This window comes from Vombatus ursinus, unplaced genomic scaffold (genome assembly GCF_900497805.2).
Source record: "Vombatus ursinus unplaced genomic scaffold, bare-nosed wombat genome assembly UNPS02013950.1, whole genome shotgun sequence".
Taxonomy (NCBI): Eukaryota; Metazoa; Chordata; class Mammalia; order Diprotodontia; family Vombatidae; genus Vombatus; species Vombatus ursinus.
Window position 1 is genome coordinate 2,165,497 of NW_020953728.1, and position 18,083 is coordinate 2,183,579.

At 35.6% G+C, this 18,083-nt stretch overlaps 1 protein-coding gene across 1 annotated transcript in view; it reads left to right on the forward strand.

Annotated features, from left to right (window-relative positions):
* The window catches only part of ARID2 (AT-rich interaction domain 2), a 208,469-nt gene that overhangs the window by 103,190 nt on the left and 87,196 nt on the right, over positions 1-18,083 (forward strand). Inside the window, exons 4-5 of the mRNA XM_027858933.1 lie at positions 2,077-2,210; positions 16,759-16,977. Coding sequence (XP_027714734.1) covers positions 2,077-2,210; positions 16,759-16,977 — 353 coding nt within the window. The remainder of the gene's footprint in view (positions 1-2,076; positions 2,211-16,758; positions 16,978-18,083) is intronic.

Here is an 18,083-nt window from a genome sequence, read left to right on the forward strand (position 1 = left end):
AAGAACAGATCAGTGAATTGGGCATGCAACTGAAAAATACTTGGAAAAGGAACACGTCAAAAATCTTTAGTTAAACACCAAATTGGAAATCCTGAAAATGAAAGGAGAGATTAATAAAATTGAAAGTATGAAAACCATTGAACTAATGAATACAACTATAAACTGGTTTTATGAAAAAATTCAATAAAATAGACAAACTACTGGTTAATTTGATTAAAAAAAGAAAGAAGAAAACCATTTATCAGTGTCAGAAATGAAAAAGGTGAATTTATCCCCAAATGAAGAAATTAAAGCAGTAATTAGGAACTATTTAGCTTAATTATATGCCAATAAATCTGACAATCTAAGTGAAATGAATGAGTGTTTACAAAAATATAAATTACCCAGTTTAACACAAGTGGAAATAGAATACTTAAATAACTCTCATCTTAGAAAAAGAAATTAAACAAGCCATTAATGAACTCCCTAAGGAAATTTCCAAGGTCAGATGGATTCACAAGTGAATTCTACCCAAGGTTTAAAGATTTAACTTAATTTAAAATTAATTTAAATTAAATTAAATTTAATTTAAAAGATTCTTTTAGTGAAAGAAATACAGTGCTAATATGTAAACCAGGAAGAGCCACAACAGAGAAAGAAAGCTATAGTCCAGTTTCCTTAATGAATATTGATGCAAAATTTTTAAATAAAATGCTAGTAAGGAGATTACAGTAAGGATCATATACTGTGACCAGGTAGGTTTTATTACAGGAATGTAGAGCTGGTTCAATATTAGGTAAGCTATCATCACAATTGACCATATCAGTAACAAACCAACAGAAATCATATAACCTCATATAAACAGAAATCTCAAATAGATGCAGAAAAAAGCTTTTGACAAAATACAACAGCCATTCCTATTCAGAATTGTATGGCTGCTTTTCATAACCACTGAAATTCTCCTTTTTTGCTAAATTTTTTTTCTAAAACCCCCCAAAATATCCCTCAGTTTATAGGTTTGATTTTAGGGTAACATTCTGAGCAGAATAGAACAAACCCAAGTGGGGTCCATTTGGGAGCATTAGGATCCTCTTCCTTTAAAAGCTCGTCCTTAGTCTTTCATTTCCCTGTCATACCATGTCTTTAACAGCTTTTAGCATTTCATCAAAAATGGACTTTTTCTGAACACTTCTTTGACAATTCTCCAAAGTTGACAGGAACTTAAGGATTTTTTTTTTTACTGTTCTTCATGGCATGCTGGTACAAAGAAGGCATAAGCAGACATTTTGCCTTTTGGTTTCTCTGGGCAACCTTTAGTGGTCTCTAGTGTATAACTCTAGTGTTTGCTAGTCTCAGTGTTGTTGTTTTAAAGTCCATAGTAAAACTTCCCTATATTTATATACCTGGTATATTGGCAGCTAACCTTTCCCCATTTCAGCTTATCAGCAGATACAAAGACAATGTCTCCATCCTCCTGCCCTCTGGTTTTAGTAATTGCTAATGTGCTAAAGACCATAGGTAGTTACGGTAGTAACCTAAAATAGCATTATGCTCTCCAGAGCTTTCTTAAACAGCAGACAAGGGACATTTGTTTTTTAACAGTAATGGAGAAGGAATCACCCATATGGTGAACAGAGTTCTAAACCAACATTTTTATACAGATAATTTCAAATCAATCTATTTAGTCGGTCAATGGTTATAATTTAATAATATAACAAAAATAGTAAAATGTGTGTGAAGTTTCTATTTCCTTATTTAAGATTTTATATTTATGCATTATGATTTATTGATTCATTACATATTTAAAATATACATAACCACAAAATGTACCAATTTTTTATATATGTGATAGTGTCTTTAGTGTTTATTTTCTTACTCACCTCACTGCTTAAAAACTTTTTGGGACTAGAATTTTTTAAAATGATTTCACTATTTGACATTTTTATGCCAGATTTTTTCTTCTTGTAATATAGAAAGGTTTAATTCTTTTTGTTGGAGAGAGCTGATGATGAGAAGAACAGAAACTATGGGAAAGGAACTAAACAAATAAAATGCTAAAAATGTCCAAAATCTTAACTCTTTCTTTTTTTATTTCAGTTATTTAGAAAAGTACGAGAAAGTTCATCACTTTGGGGAGGATGATGATGAGGTACCGCCAGGCAATCCAAAGCCTCAACTTCCTATTGGTGCAATTCCATCTTCCTATAATTACCAGCAACACAGTGTGTCAGGTAAACAATATCAGTAAGAAAAGTGTTATAGCAGCGTAAACAGTGCATTAGTACATTTTGCTTGAAGATTTTTAGGTACGTGTAATCTATCAAGAGAATTCTATAAGAATCCTATTCTTTTATCATATAATTTCTTTGAAGTATGCTAATAGTAATGAGCCTGGTAGAATTTTAAAATAATAGTTTATATTACTGTAGCATTTTACAATATAACATTTCATTTGATCCTCTAAACCACCCTATGAGCTAATACAACTACTTTTTAAATGAGGAAATTGAGGCATGGAAAGAAAAAGTTATTTTCTTGCACAAGGCCATACATCTAGGAAGTGGCAGAGCTGGAATTTCAACCTAGGTTGAAATACGTGTCATCATTCCATTATATCAATACTTCCTTTCAAAGGTTCATATTAATGCCACCTCAAAAGTTACTTTGCTTCTCTTCTTTGGGCAGTTCTGGGAGTTAAGGAATATACTTTCCCCTAATCCTTGAGTATCATTGCCCACAGGGCTTTCATTGAACTCTCCTTAGGTACTTCTTGAAGCTAAGATCTATCAGGGATCAGTTCCCCTATAGTTGTTTCCCTTTGCAGATAGCATGGTTTGCCTACTTAAAATGGAGCAGCTAAGTTGGTCTTTTCTTCCTCTATCACTTCTTTTTCCTAAATGGGTGTCTGTTTTACTTGGGTTTCCTTTCTTCTAAATGCTAGATATTAGTCTCTGCTTTGGTGAGCCATCTCACTACTTTTAGTTTTTGGCTATGCTCTTACTACCTGACAATCCTATTTCTTTGGATGAATACTGAAAAAAAATGATCTTGTTTAATGCTTCTTTGATACCTCTTCAGACCAGGTAAATTCACTTGACTGTCACTCTCTCAGTATTTGAGGAGGGAGATGGGAGAATGATTTAATGTCCAAAAGAATTGAGGGCATCAGAGAGAAGGTTATTTTGACCTAACTCATGATTCCCAGCTTTTCCCTCTAATGGCCCCCAAAATGTATCATGGGATTCGGGGCAAATTAGAGTTAGTAAAAAGTATAGCTGAAGCCCTAAATGGATTGAATACTGTATGTAACAAAAGTTTTTGGTTGAGATTACACCTCACAGGGTGGGGAAGGAATGGCAAATTAGATAAACGAGTAGTGTCTGCTATGGGCTTATTGAGAGGTATATAAGATGGCCTTCACGGAGGAATTGGATCTCCACTAAATCTCAAGCACAGGCATTTCACAGGATTATACTGTTTAGTTTTTAAATTTCTTTTTTGTAAAACAATGATTGCTAGTATTACCACAGTATTTTTTTCTCAGTGTTTACTTGGAAATGTATGTTGTTTCAGCTGCTTTATAGATTAAGTAAAAGCTTTTGTAGGCCTTAGGAATATAACCATTACTTATGACATTTTTCTGAGCTACTCAGCACTTTGTAAATTCCAAATAGCCAGCTTTGTAACAGAATTTTAGAACAAAATGTTGGAATCTTTGTAGTTGAGAATTGTCCAAAGATTGGGTTATTTTTCTAGCATTATAGAAACCATAGAGTGGAATTTGACGTAAAGTAGGTTTGCTTGGATACCATCCTTGTATTTTATTTTAAATTTGAGTTATCAAAAAAAGAACCCCAAAACTTTGTTTTGTTTGTCTTACCTAAAAGCATTATGGTAAGGCTCCAATGTGTTCAAATGAATGTACCATTTTCTCTGCTTTTGCATTTCCAAAAGATTTGTTGATTTCTTTGGTGTTAAGTTTTCCCTTTGCTGGGTACAAATCACAGTTCCTTCATACCTTAGTAGAGAGTTTAATCAGTTTCTAGGGTATCTCTTTTCTCTTTACCCTCCTCTCCCATACTTCACATATATTACTAATGATACAGAATTGATACAGAAAGTGATTAAAAGGTCATAGAATAATATGTGTCTCAGCTAAATACTTAAAGGAAGATATGCTGGGAATCATAAGTTGAGAAGCTTTTGCAAGTTCTTTTTTCTGTCCGCATTTTCCTTTTGGAAACTGGAACCAGAATTAAGAGTTATAGGTTATATTTTGCTGCCTTCTGTTGGCCTAGCATGATACAAAAATTGCAACATAAAACTGGATGGAAAACTAACTAATAAGTTCACTTTATTTTATTGAGCAATATTTTTAGGAGTAGAATACAGTGAGTAGAACTGAGAAAGAACCTGTAAAGAATTGTTTTTGGTATAATGATGAATGGATAATTGGGAAAGCTACATAGTAGCTATTACTTGTTAATTACTGCAGAAGTCTGAATTCAGGACACCAAATCATAGTTTATAAAAGTTGTCTGAGTAAGTATATATTATCAGCAAAGAAGATAGATTATCTTTGGTAAATTACTCTTTTATACTAAACAAATATGCTTTCTTAGAATATCTACACTCTTTCCACCAATGGGGTCTTGTACACCATGTTTTCCCAGTTCTAGGACAGAGCCAGTTTCCTGGAAGAAAAAACTCAGCTTCTGGTCTCTAGAAGGCAGATTTTCTGCTTAGAATTTGAATGGGGGCTAGATTTATGTATTTCATCCTCTGGGTTCCTTCAGCTCCCACTATTGTGCTGCACATTTGAAATGAATGTTTCTGCCTTGTATCTATAGATCTTTAACCCTTTCCCCAATTTGTTGGTCTTTTCTCAGGCCTGAATAGCAGGTTGTAGGATTGTTTCTTTAGGGGTGGGGTTAGGGGCTTAGAGTTAGTAGAATTGCTTTGGGTTGGGGTAAAGTAAAGATTTATCTTCAAGGACATCAAGGGGGACTGGTTTGGGAACTTTGTTTTCTCATTGTGAAGCTTGTCAAATACATTCACCTTTCCTTAACATCAGTGAGTTTTGAAATTCTTTGGGAAGGTGGAAGATACACTATCACCCTTTGGTATGACCTTGCACCTTGACTCCATACACCATCATTCCCCTTTATTAACAGGCTTCTGTACCCTCTCATGCTGTTGTCCAAAGTCTTAAGTGTTTACATCTGCCCACCCCACCCTCCAAAAAAACAAAACTACTGGTTATACTATGTTTTTCTTTCACGTTCTCTTTTTCAAATGAACCAACCATTCCTTCCAGTTATTTTAATTACTGTCATTATGACACATTGTCTAGATTTTCAGGATGTAGGCACCAAGCACTAATCTTTTACATATTATAAAGATACCTGTTATTTCCCATATTTTTGTTTTATCATTCTCAAATATTTTCTTTCCACATTGTGTATTTTCTAGCCTTTCTCACATTTAATTTGAACAATGATACTACTGATAGAAATGCTGAACAATGATGTTCAGGTTCAGGAGAGATAAGCAGCTTGGTTGTGGACATGTTGAATTTGAAATGCTAATGAGACATCTAGATGATGTGCTTTTAGGCTGTTGCTCAAGTGTGCTTAGAGAGATGTTAGAGTTGGAGATAGGGATATCAGGGCCATGTGCATAGATGTTTTGAATGCATAGGAGTGAGTGAGATTGCCAAAGTGGAAAGCTTAGCAAGAAAAAATTTAAGAACAGAACTTTAGTGCATACTCACCTTAAGAAGAGAGAGTTAAGTGCCCGTGTAGGAGCACCGAGAGAAGTAGAATGAGAACCAGGAAAATATGAGAAATCCGTATCTCAGAATCCAAATGAGGAAAGAATATTTAGTAGTTAAAGAGGCCGGTGGTGAGGGAACACATTAAAGGTTCAAAATAAAGCAGAGAGATGACAGCTGGAGAAAGAACCTGTAAGAGGGGAGAGAGAAATAGGATAATAGTGGAAGTAGAAGCTTTGAACTTAGTGAGGAATAGGGATTGATATCTCTCCTTTGTGATTTGAAGAGGGATTGATATCTCTCCTTTGATTTGAAGAGGCCGAGAGAGTAACTGATTATGCTGAGTTTTGAATAATAGAAGAAAGGATCTGAGAGAGCTCATGTCATGTGGCATCAGTCTCTACTTGTTATATTCAGGTTTCACATTCAAGCAAAACTGAAGAAAAGCCATTATCACTAATGGTTGTGACCTCTATGAAGAACTATCTAGTCTTGGCCCAATATAGTACAAAAAGGGCAACCAAAATCAAGAGTCTTCTGTTGAACACTTAAAATTCTAGAGAACAGATTAAGACTAATAAAGGGAGAAAGAAAGGCAGGTTTAGTTCAGCATAAAGAACAATTTCTAATACACTACCCAAGTGTTCAAACGGAGGCTGGGTGACCTTTCACCAAGGAGATTGTACAAGATTACCTTTAAAGTCCTTTCAACACTATAGTTATTCTAGATTTCTTTTGTTGTTGCATCAGCAGACAACTGTACAAGTTTATAAAGCTTATCTCAGGAACTGACCTTGTTTATATTTAAATGCTTATTGACCTATATCCACAGTTGACGTTTGAACTGACATTAAACTTTATTTTAAAGATGAACAAACTAAGGCCCAGTAAGACGTGTATATAATCTCAAAAGCATTCAAGACCAGAAATAAGAAGTTAATAATATTTTAAGGACCAAAATGGAACACTGGGAATAGGAATAGAAGGGACCAGGGGATGGTTCCCATGATGATTAGAGAGACGATCTAAGGGGACTTCTGGTTATTGCTTACATTTCTTACAAACCTTTGTATACCTCTCATCTGAACCTTTTCCTCTCCACTTAGGCTTCTAAAACATACTCATAATCTAAGTAGTTAGTTTATCTGGAGCCTCTCTGTCTATATAAAACTTCTCTCCATAGAAACTTCAGGAAGAAGGTATGGTAACGGTAAGTGAATAGTGTGCAAGCAGAGACTCCAAGCAGCAGCAAACTAATAGCCAAACTGATCCCAGAGCACAAGTTTCGGGGTTTGAGTTGGCCACACTGATCAACTGTGGGGTCTGGTAGTGGGAGGTAACAGGTTCCCATTTTGGTGCCTTTGCTTACATTGTTTCGCTTTATTTTCTCCACATAGAAGGTTCCATTGGCCCAATTTACTGCATGTAGTTATTGTCACAAAGTGAGCAAGAGGATTTAAGATAAATATGTTTTTAATCATATCCTAAAGATTTTAAAATTAGAATTGACTGGTCTCATTATCCAAGGACCTTATGTGATGTGGACTTCTCGGTCACATGATTAACAAAAGAGAGGATTAGAAATTTTCTCTAATTCTCTCAAACTCTCAAAACTCCAGAAAGTAAGAATTACATGTAAGAAGTAAAATAAATTGAGAAGTCTATATAGAAGGAGGTGATTTCACATCAGAAAAGGCTCATTCCTAACTCCCTCTCTCAGTACCCCTTCACTCAGTACCCTCTCACTACCAGTCCTCATTATCTGTAGGGGGGCTAACTTGACCCCTGGACTTGTGATCTGGGATCCATTTAGCTGTTGGTTTACTGATGCTGCAGTCTTGGTGAGCACGTTTGTCACTTGCCATTATCATACCATTCTGTGGCAACAGACAGCAGAATACAATTCAGCCTGCTCCAAATCTTTGTGCAGAGGAGATAGAAGTATAGGAAAGCAAAGTTGAGCTTTGCCTGACATAACATGCTGCTCTAACAGTGCTGTGCCAGATATTTTAAAGAAGAGAAAGAACCAGGGCAGAGTGCCAGCATATATTGAGGCTGTATCAGGTCCAAGGAAAAGGTGACTGACATCCATCTGGGACCAGTTATTTCCACACAGAAGTCACTTGGTGCAAGTACTCAAGATGATGAAAAATGGATTTCCCCCTGTGGGAGGATGCAGAGACAGTTCTTTTGTTATCAGAGAGGAAGGAGAAAGTGGACAATAGGGGACTATAAAGAAAAAACACTGAAAAACCTCAAAAAGAATAAAACTCAGTTAAAAACATTGAGTACAAGCAGGTGAATCAAAAAGAAAGATATTAAAAGAGAAGAGAAAGTGGTTACCAGGACATTTAAAGGAGTCCAAATATCTCTGAATAAATGTTGCAAAACAAAGGAAATTGAACCAGCAACTGATGAGGCAGAAGACCCTATGGATTCCCAAGAGAGCATGGAACCACAGTAGGTTATTCCTGAATATGGAGAGTAAAATTTATGTTTTGCATGGTAGAAATAATTGGCAAAATAGGAAAATTTGAATCCATGGTGGCAAATCTTTCCAAAAAAAAACAAAAGAGAACAATTTATTGGAACTACATGTTAGGAATAACTACTGTAGGAAAAACAAAGACTCCTGAGGTAGATGAGGCAAGCTCATTTATTATATATTCTTGCAAGAAGCAGGTGTGCTGCTACAGACAGACATACTCTACAGAAGCAAGAGCAAGCAGTTATATCCCTGTCTCTAAAGGGAAGGTCCCTCCCTTGTTTCCCCATTGGTCAGTTACTCCAGAGTGTACAACTTCCCAGAATGCCTACTTCATATTACTCCTTAATATATCTCTCCCTCCTGTGGCATACAACATTGTGCCTAGAATTGTGTTAATTTCCCCCCCAAAAAGTTAATATGCATAAGCTTATTAAGCATATGCATCTTAGCCAAGCTATAACCTTTGTTTTACTTTCTTCACTTCTAACCCCACTACTAATGTCAGCAGGTTTTGTCTGTCTCTGGGTAGTATTGTTAAAAATAATTCTTGAGCAAGACTGCTCCTTCTGCCCCTGTGACAACTTCTGAATTCTGTTGTTAGTACCACTTCTTCTACGTCTGTGGCAACATAATTTCTTATACCTCACATACAGTTATACAGAAATAAAGCAAAAAGCAGTAACATTCAAAGAACATATGATCTCTATACAAGTAAAACGTGTTGATCTCTAAGACAGGGTATGTAGAGACAAGTGAAGGATCATAGATGTCCCAGAAGAACATGACAAATCAAAGAACTTGAACACCATAATGTATGATATAATACAAGAAAACTGCATGGGACTTCTGAACACAGAAAACAAAGTGGGGATCAAAAGAATCAGTAGATTTCCTGGTAGGGGGGAACCCTGTATGGCAAACTCCAAGAAGTATCAACACATTTTATGTAAGAGACCAGGAGAAAGATCTTCACATGTAAAGGAAAGGAAATTTGAATATCAGAAGACTATTCAAGACCCACCTGCAAGAGGGTATAGAATAATGTGTTGTATAAAGCAAAGGATCCCAAGATTAAACACAAGATTATGTACTCTGTGAATCATCTATGAAAAATGACACACCTTCAATAAAAGAGAACTCATTGAAAGAACTCTTAACAAAAACAGAACAAAACATGAGCAAGCTAATTATACTGTCTGCAAGCACCCCAGACTACAGAAAAACAAGATAGCTATACTATATGGCATTGATCTCTATATATTATCTTTACCTTTCATATTCCAGAATAACAATAAAAGGGGGTGGAGCCAAGATCGCAAGATAAAAGCAGTGAATTGCTTGAGCAAAGCCCTCCAAATACCTATAAAAAAAATGACTCTAAACAAATTCTAGAGCAGCAGAACTCACAAAAAGACAGAATGAAGCAAATTTCCAGCCTAAGACAACCTAGATGGTTGATTAGAATGGTCTATTGCACCAGGCTAGGAGAGAAGCCCAGTTTGGCGTGGGCGGGCAGGCAAAACAGGCCTCAGTGAACCTGGAGCAGGTCTGAAAGGACTGAATCCCAGGCAGCTGTGGCAGTCTCCATACTTCTCAACCCACAAATGCCAAAGACAACTTAGAAAGTCAGTAGGAAAAGTCTGTGACTGCAGTGAGAGAGAAGCTTAGTCCCAGCCCCTATTCCAGCAGGGCCCCGGAGTGGTGGCTGCTTCCAGAACTCCCAGCCCACAGACTGAGGGGGAATTGAGTTACTGATAAGAGCGGAATTGCAGGGATCTTTTTGCTGGTGCTGAGGCAGGATTCTCTTGCTTTTGCCTGTGCTTGGATCTGGGTCATAGTTCTGGGTGGTGATCCTTGGGCAAGGAGGAGTGCTGGCATGGTGGAGCTTGTGGTGGCAGTGGAGAGGGAATCCTCCTCACAATTCCAAGGCAGAAAAGAGTGCTTGTGGTCACTCATAAACCAGAGCACAGGCTAGGAAGGGAGTAAACACCTCACCCTTGATCATACCACCTTGGAAGAACTAAAAATTTGCAGGTCCCTAGAAGTATTTCTGAAAGCAGCTGCACAAAACCCCTAAAGCTTGGGACAGTACATTGGCCACCCTGGAAGCAGACCCCTGCCTTAACAAAGAGTTTAAAACTCAACAAATTGGCTGGGATTATGAGCAAAATTTGCAAAAAAAAGTCAGACCATAGAATCTTTCTTTGGTGACAAAGAAGATCAAAACATACAACCAGAAGAAGACAACAAAGTCAAAGCTCCTACATCTAAAGCCTCCAAGAAAAATATGAATCAGTCCCAGGCCATGGAAGAGCTCAAAAAGGATTTTGAGAAGCAAGTAAGAGAAGTAGGGGGAAAACTGGGAAGAGAAATGAGAGTGATCCAAAAAAATCATGAAAAACAAGTCAACTGCTTGCTAAAGGAGACCTAAAAAAAAATACTGAAGAAAATAACACCTTAAAAAATAGCCTAACCCAAATGGCAAAAGAGGTCCAAAAAGCCAATGAGGAGAAGAATGCCTTCAAAAGCAGAATTAGCTAAATGGAAAAGGAAGTCTAAAAGCTCACTGAAGAAAATACTTCCTTAAAAATTAGAATGGAGCAATTGGAAGCTAGTGACTTTTTGAGAAATCAAGACATTGTAAAACAAAATCAAAAGAATGAAAAAAATAAAAGACAGTGTGAAATATCTCATTGGAAAAACAACTGACCTGGAAAATAGATGCAGGAAAGATAATTTAAAAACTATTGGATTATCTGAAAGCCATGATCAAAAAAAAAAAAAAAGAGCCTAGACATCATCTTTCAAGAAATTATCAAGGAAAACTGCCCTGGTATTCTAAAACCAGAGAGTAAAATAGAAATGGAAAGAATCCACCAATCACCTCCTGAAAGAGATCCCCAAAAGAAAACTCCTAGGAATATTGTAACCAAGTTCCAGAGTTCCCAGGTCAAGGAGAAAATATTGCAAGCAGTCAGAAAGCAACAATTCAAGTATTATGGAAACACAATCAGGATAACACAGGATTTAGCAGCTTCTACATTAAGGAACCACAGGACTTGGAATATGGTATTCCAGAGGGCAAAGGAGATAGGACTACAGCCAGGAATCACCTACCCAGCAAAACTGAATATAATCCTTCAGGGGAAAAAAAATGGACATTCAGTGAAATAGAAGGTTTTTAAGCATTCTTGATGAAAAGACCAGAGATGAATAGAAAATTTGACTTTCAAATACAAGACTGAAGAGAAGCATGAAGAGGTAAATAGGAAGGAGAAATCATAGGAGCCTTATTAAGGTTGAACTATTTACATTCCTATATGGAAAGATGATATTTGTAACTCATGAGACCTTTGTCAGTATTAGGGTAGTTGGAGGGAAAAGTAATTATATGTATAGATAGATTGATAGATAGAAGGCACAGGGTGAGTTGAAGATGAATGGGTGATATCTGGAGAATAAAATTAAGAGGTGAGAGGGGATTATACTGGGAGGTGGAGAAAGGGAGAGGTATAATGGGGTAAATTATCTCATATAAAACAGACAAGAAAAGGCTTTTTACAGTGGAGGGGAAGTGGGGGAAGGTGAGAGGGAATTAGTGAACCTTATTCTCATCAGATTTGGCTTAAGGGAGGAATACCACACACACTCAATAGGATATGAAAAACTATCTTACCCTACAGGAAAATAGAGGGAAGGGGATAAGAGGTGGGGATGATAGAGTAGAGAGCAGATTGGGGAAGGGGATAATCAGAAGCAGACACTTCTGAGGAGGGACAGGATCAAAAGACAGAATAAACAGGGGTCGGGATAGGATGAAGGGAAAAGTAGTTAGTTTTTTCCACAGCATGACTACTATGGAAGTGTTTTGCATGACTACACAAGCATAACCTTTATCAGGTTGCTTGCCTTCTCAATGAGGGTGGGTGGGGAGGGAGGAAGGGAGAAAATTTGGAACCCAAAGTTTTAAAAACAAATGTTAAAAAATTGTTTTCACATGCAGCTGGGAAATAATACAGGCAATGGGTTACAGAAATCTATCCTTCCCTACAGGAAAATAGAAGAGGAAGGGGACAAGAGAAGGGGTGGGGAGATAGAAGGGAGAGCAGATTAGGGGAAGGGGTATTCAGAATGCACATTGTCTTGGGGTTAGGGGAGGGATGAGATGGGGAGAAAATTTGGAACTCAAAATCTTGTGGAAGTGAATGTTGAAAACTAAAAATACATCAATGAATCTTTTAAAAAAAAAATAACAATAAAAGTGCCTCCAGTAGTTCTTACCCTAATCTAAACTAACTCCAGCACTAATAGGAAAGCAAGGAAAGCACAAATAACAAATTCAGTTATCCTGGGGAGAAGAAGGACAGACAACCTAGAAAGAGAATGACACCATTTGGGTTAAAAAAAATAACAAGAAGAACAAAACAACCAAAGAGAGAACCTAAGGAAATAATCTTTCTAAAGTGCAAGGAGATAAAGTGCTGGTGGTACCTTGATTTGAGGTGGTACCTTGATTTGAGGTGGTACTAGAAAGGGATCCCTTCTCTCAGATTATTAACCCTACTTCTTTTATTTTTTTTTCAGAGACTACTTTGTGTATGTATATGCATATATTTTAAATAGAGACTATGACATATCAGATTTATACTAATGATAGCACCAGTTGAATTTGAACAGCAATAACTTATTATTTCGAGAAGGAATCAAAGCATATCACCACAATTATAATTCAGTTTTCTGTAGTTATGATTTAGAAAGTAACTTCTATATAAAACTAACTTTGATTCCATTCATTATTTGGTGCTAAGGAAAATAGTATAAGATTCCTACCTTTCAGTGCAATTATAGTGGACAGATATTATAATAGAGCTTAAAGTTGAGGGAGCAGAATTTTTAAAAGATCCTATATTCTTTTGAATAAATGAATCAGTAAATTATAAAAAAATCAAGGCACTTATACGTATCTGGTATCTAAGCTAGGCCAAAATTTTTAGCACAGTTTTAAGCTATTAAAACTTTAAAGTCTTAGGGGCAGCTAGGTGGTACAGTGGATAGAGCACTGGCCCTGGAGTCAGGAGAACCTGAGTTCAAATCCAACCTCAGAGACATAACCCTCACTAGCTGTGTGACTCTGGGCAAATCACTTACCCCCAGTTGCCCTCACCAAAAAAAAACAAAAAACCAAACCAACCTTTAAAGTCTTAGTGCAGTTTTAAGCTATTAAAATTTAAAACTGCACTAAGACTTTGAGGATTGCCCGTGTACTTATTTATGTTTATGTTGTCTGAGTAGTAGTAGTTGTAATAGTAATGATAATAATGATAGTCATCATTGCTGGCCTTTATCTAGCAACTATTTATGATAGCCACTATGTTAAACTCTAATTTTATTCTCATAGCCACTTTGAGAGTGAAGTGCCATTATCCCCAGAATTTAAGTTCCTTGCTATCAGGGATTATTTTTACTTCTTTTGTTTGAATCTACTGTGCTCATCACAGTGCCTGGTGTATATACTAAGTGTTCAATAAATACTTGTTGGCTTTCTCATTCATTGATAGAGGAATGGCCTTTTATTCAGAAATACTTGATTTGAAATTGCTCATGATCAAGCCACTTAATTTTTTTGTTTGTTTGTTTGTTTTTTGTTTTTTTTGTTTTCGGCAATTGGGGTCAAGTGACTTGCCCAGGGTCACACAGCTAGTAAGTGTCAAGTGTTTGGTCTGAGGCCGGATTTGAACTCAGGTCCTCCTGACTTCAGGGCAGGTGCTCTATCCACTGCGCCATCTAGCTGCCCCCACTTAAGTTTTTTAATGCCTCAATCTACTCAATTAGACTCTAAATTACATAGAAGTCAATGATCTAGATTGTGAAGGGAGTTCCTTACTGTAAATTGCGTGAGCTGATGAAATTACTGGACTAGACCAAAAAAAAAATCTGTAACAGCAGTTTGTTAAATTGCCTACTCCAGTTTTGATTAATTTACGCTATAAAATTTTTACTATAAAATACGTAGGTAGCTAATCTGGAAGATTTAGGTTCGATTCCTGCCAAAGACACCTAATAGCTATGTGTAAGTCTCAGTTTCCTTATCTGTAAAATAGGGATAGTAATAGCATTTACCTCCCAGTGTTGTTTTGAGAATTAAATGATATAACTTATAAAGTGCTTTGGAAACCTTAAGGCACTGTTATATAAGTGATAGCTTGCTATTATTAGTAGTAGTAAATTGTTGTAATTAAACCTCTCAAATTGATACAATGAATGATGTGTTTCTAAAAGGTTCCTTTAGGAATATTTTCTACTCTTGCTAATAACTGCCATTAGTGTGAATACATTTGGGTATTCTGTTTATAATATTTTTCAATTTCTTAAGTACTTGGTCTTTCTCCTCTTCCTCTCTTTTTTCCTTTATAATTTTACACACACACACATGCACGTACGCACGCACGCATACAGTCATTGTGAAAGCATTTATTTTCTCATATATTTTGTATATCCTGTCTTTGTTCCTGCTACTGTTATCCAATGCTGTGATCCTATGAGACTCTGTTTATTGACAGTTTCTTCAGAAGAGAGATTGTGAAAGTCAAAAACTTCAAATTGGTTACTTAAAATTATAGAATTGTAGAGTTGGAAAATACCTGAGAAATCCTTTAGCGTGAGGCCTTCATTTTACGTACAAGGAAAGCAAGACCCTGACAGGGTAATTAACCAGATTTGTGCAGATTTATTTTTTCACCTGGATGCTCTCTACACTGATGAAATTGTAGGTCCCAACCCCATAAAAAGGGAATCATATTAAATATGACAAGTTTTTATTAAATATCTCATATCTTATTCTTCAGTAATAGCCAGGAAATTTTAAATTTACATTTTGCATTTGTTGATAATTAAACTGTGTCTAAGTGACATCCTTAAACAGGTATAGTAATATATAGAGTACTATTAAAAAGAGAAATCTTTACTGTACTTGGTTTCCTATCATGAATTCATGTTTCATCTGTATTGAAACAGAATCTCATTCAATATATTTTAGTCTGGGAATACTTCTATTGTTACTATTCAGAGTTTTCCATAAGGGTTCTTTATTCAAGTTTAAGAAATTTGACATGATTTTATTTAATCAGCTTTTGTGTTTTATGAAGACTTTTTTAATCATGTATTACTCTTATACTTATCTTGAAATATTTGTAGTTGGAGGCATTCTTAGAACTACTTTGTATGCTCAGGGTGGGAAAAATGGGGTGGGAAAAATGAAATTGCTTACCTCTCTTACTTGATGTTTTGTGATGATAGATAACTCATCTTTGGGTCAAAAATTTTTAAAAATTTTTCTATCCTGATGTTTCTAAAGTATATATTAATGTGCTTTTATGATCTCTCCTTCCTTCCTTCCTTCCTTCCCCACCTTCTCTTTCCTCTCCTTTCTTTACTTCCCTTCCTTCCTCCTTTCTCCCTTTCCTATCCTTGTTCTTCCTTCCTTATTTCTTCTTTCTCTATTTCTTTTCCTTCCCTTCCAACTTTCATATTTAACCCCTTCTCTTTTTTGGATCTGTGTTCCATTACCCATGCCCTCCCCTCCCCTTCTCAGCTGCTAAGACTTTGCTGTGGGCCACTAGATGCAGGACCTGGCAATAAGATTTTTTTGAACTAAAGTTGAGGAGCTTTTGTGAATTAATCAAATATTATATAAACTTAGGGGATACCATAATTCGCAAATATTTACTTTACACACCCTAAGTCTTTGTGTTAAGCTCCCAGATTCAGTGTCACTTGACCCTTGGTTATAGATTTGCTAGCTTCAATAACCCCACCATTAAATAGCCAAGAAATAGTTCCAGGTAAATATAGTAAGGTTTATATGGATGAACTTAGAACAATATTAAATTATTCTGTATTAAAATGAACAATGCATGTGGATTTAGAATCATGGCTCAGTGAAGCTTAAATCCCCCAAATATAAACAGTACCCTATAGTGAATGTGCATTTTTCTGTATTTTAATAATGATGTAGGGTAGCATGTGGTGGCGACCTGAGGTTCTCAAAGTCTGTGCCAGCAGGTCTTAACCTGGAAAGCCTAAATATGGGCATAGTGAAAGACAGATTGTTTCATAATGATCAGCCAGGCTTTCTTCAGAAAATCTCATTACCAGTTGATTGGCTGCTAGGTGGTGAGTTTTGGGGCCTTTAGCATTTCACCCAGAGCATCTACTTGAGTAGAGAGAGGTATTGCTGTCAGTGGCATTGGAGGGAGTACTTACTGTAATGAAATCACAGATGATTGATGCATAATCTTAGATTAAGTAAGGCAGATTTTAAGAATATACAAGGTTGTACCCATACAGTTCTAGTTAATATGTTTTAAAACAAAGTTTGAACTTGTTTTCTTTAAAAAAAAATTACTCAAATTTTTTAGCTACAAATAAAATTTAGGGAATTATGTGAAGTAGTAGTTTATCCATGAGACATGTGAGTAATTGGTTTCTTTTGTTTTTTACTATTTTATATCTTTGGTAGATTATCTTCGTCAAAGCTATGGGCTATCTATGGACTTCAATTCGCCAAATGATTATAATAAATTGGTGCTTTCCCTGTTATCTGGACTCCCAAATGAAGTGGACTTTGCTATTAATGTATGCACTCTTCTGTCAAATGAAAGCAAGCACGTCATGCAACTTGAAAAAGACCCTAAAATCATCACTTTATTACTTGCTAATGCTGGGGTGTTTGACGACAGTAAGTTTTAAGTTGAATTTATTGTATTTATCAAGGTAAGAATAAAGGAGTGATCAATAAGAAGGAGAATTTTTCATTTTTCATATATATTATCCTATAATACATGCATTAAGTTGGAAAATTTTTTTCTTGTTTCTGACATCAAGTCCTCTGGTATTTTGATGAGATAGAAAGTGATATTTCATGTTTATCCACCCACAAATTAATTTTTGTGGTGAGTCTTAATAACAAAAGTTGCTTAGCAACAAATTACTTCACAGTTGTAGTAAATTTACATTCTGTTTGCACTTAAAATGTTAAATTCAATTGAGTAATTTTTTTTCAATTATCTTAAATTCTGTGCTATTTTGACAAAAAGAAATGACCACATTTTTCTAAATAAGTATGTAACCAAAATTGAATTTGTAAGTCACTGTATTTACAAATTTGCTGCCAGAATGAGCCTATTATGATTTATCAGATGTTTGGCATGCTTATATTTTTAAGCTGTAAGCTTTTGTTGTTTTATTTTAAATCAAACTATTTTCACATTCTCTGAAATTTTCTTTTTGTAAGGAGGTTTGACTTTGGTTTTTAGACTAAATTTTCCATTGTTTATATTTGTTTTATGCTAAGAGCTTACAAAATTATATTTCTTGCTCTTACACTTTGTAGGAAAAAGAGGGCAATAGTTGTCATGGCCAAGATGGCTCTGTAAATCAGCTGATTGGCAGTAATATAGAATTATTTTTGGGCCCTTTTCCCCCAAATGTTACTGTTTTGTTTATCCAGAATTACTTTAACCATACTTGTTTGTTCTTCAACAATAAAATTGCCATTATAAAATATTTCTTAGTAGTGGATAAGATGAAAGAATAAATAATACATTTTCTCTTATTATTTAGAAATCTGAATGTTTAACTTTTGTGGACACAGACTAGGAATTTATTATCATATTGTAAATCATTATTACTTACATTTTTTAATCACTTAGTGATAAAGCATTTAGTTATTTAGTGATAAAGCATTTTTCTGATGAAATAACTTAATGTTTGCAACTTCAGTTTAGTGGGTTTTGTAAGTCTAATATTAATAAGTATATTTTATTTTGGGATATACTCTGCCAC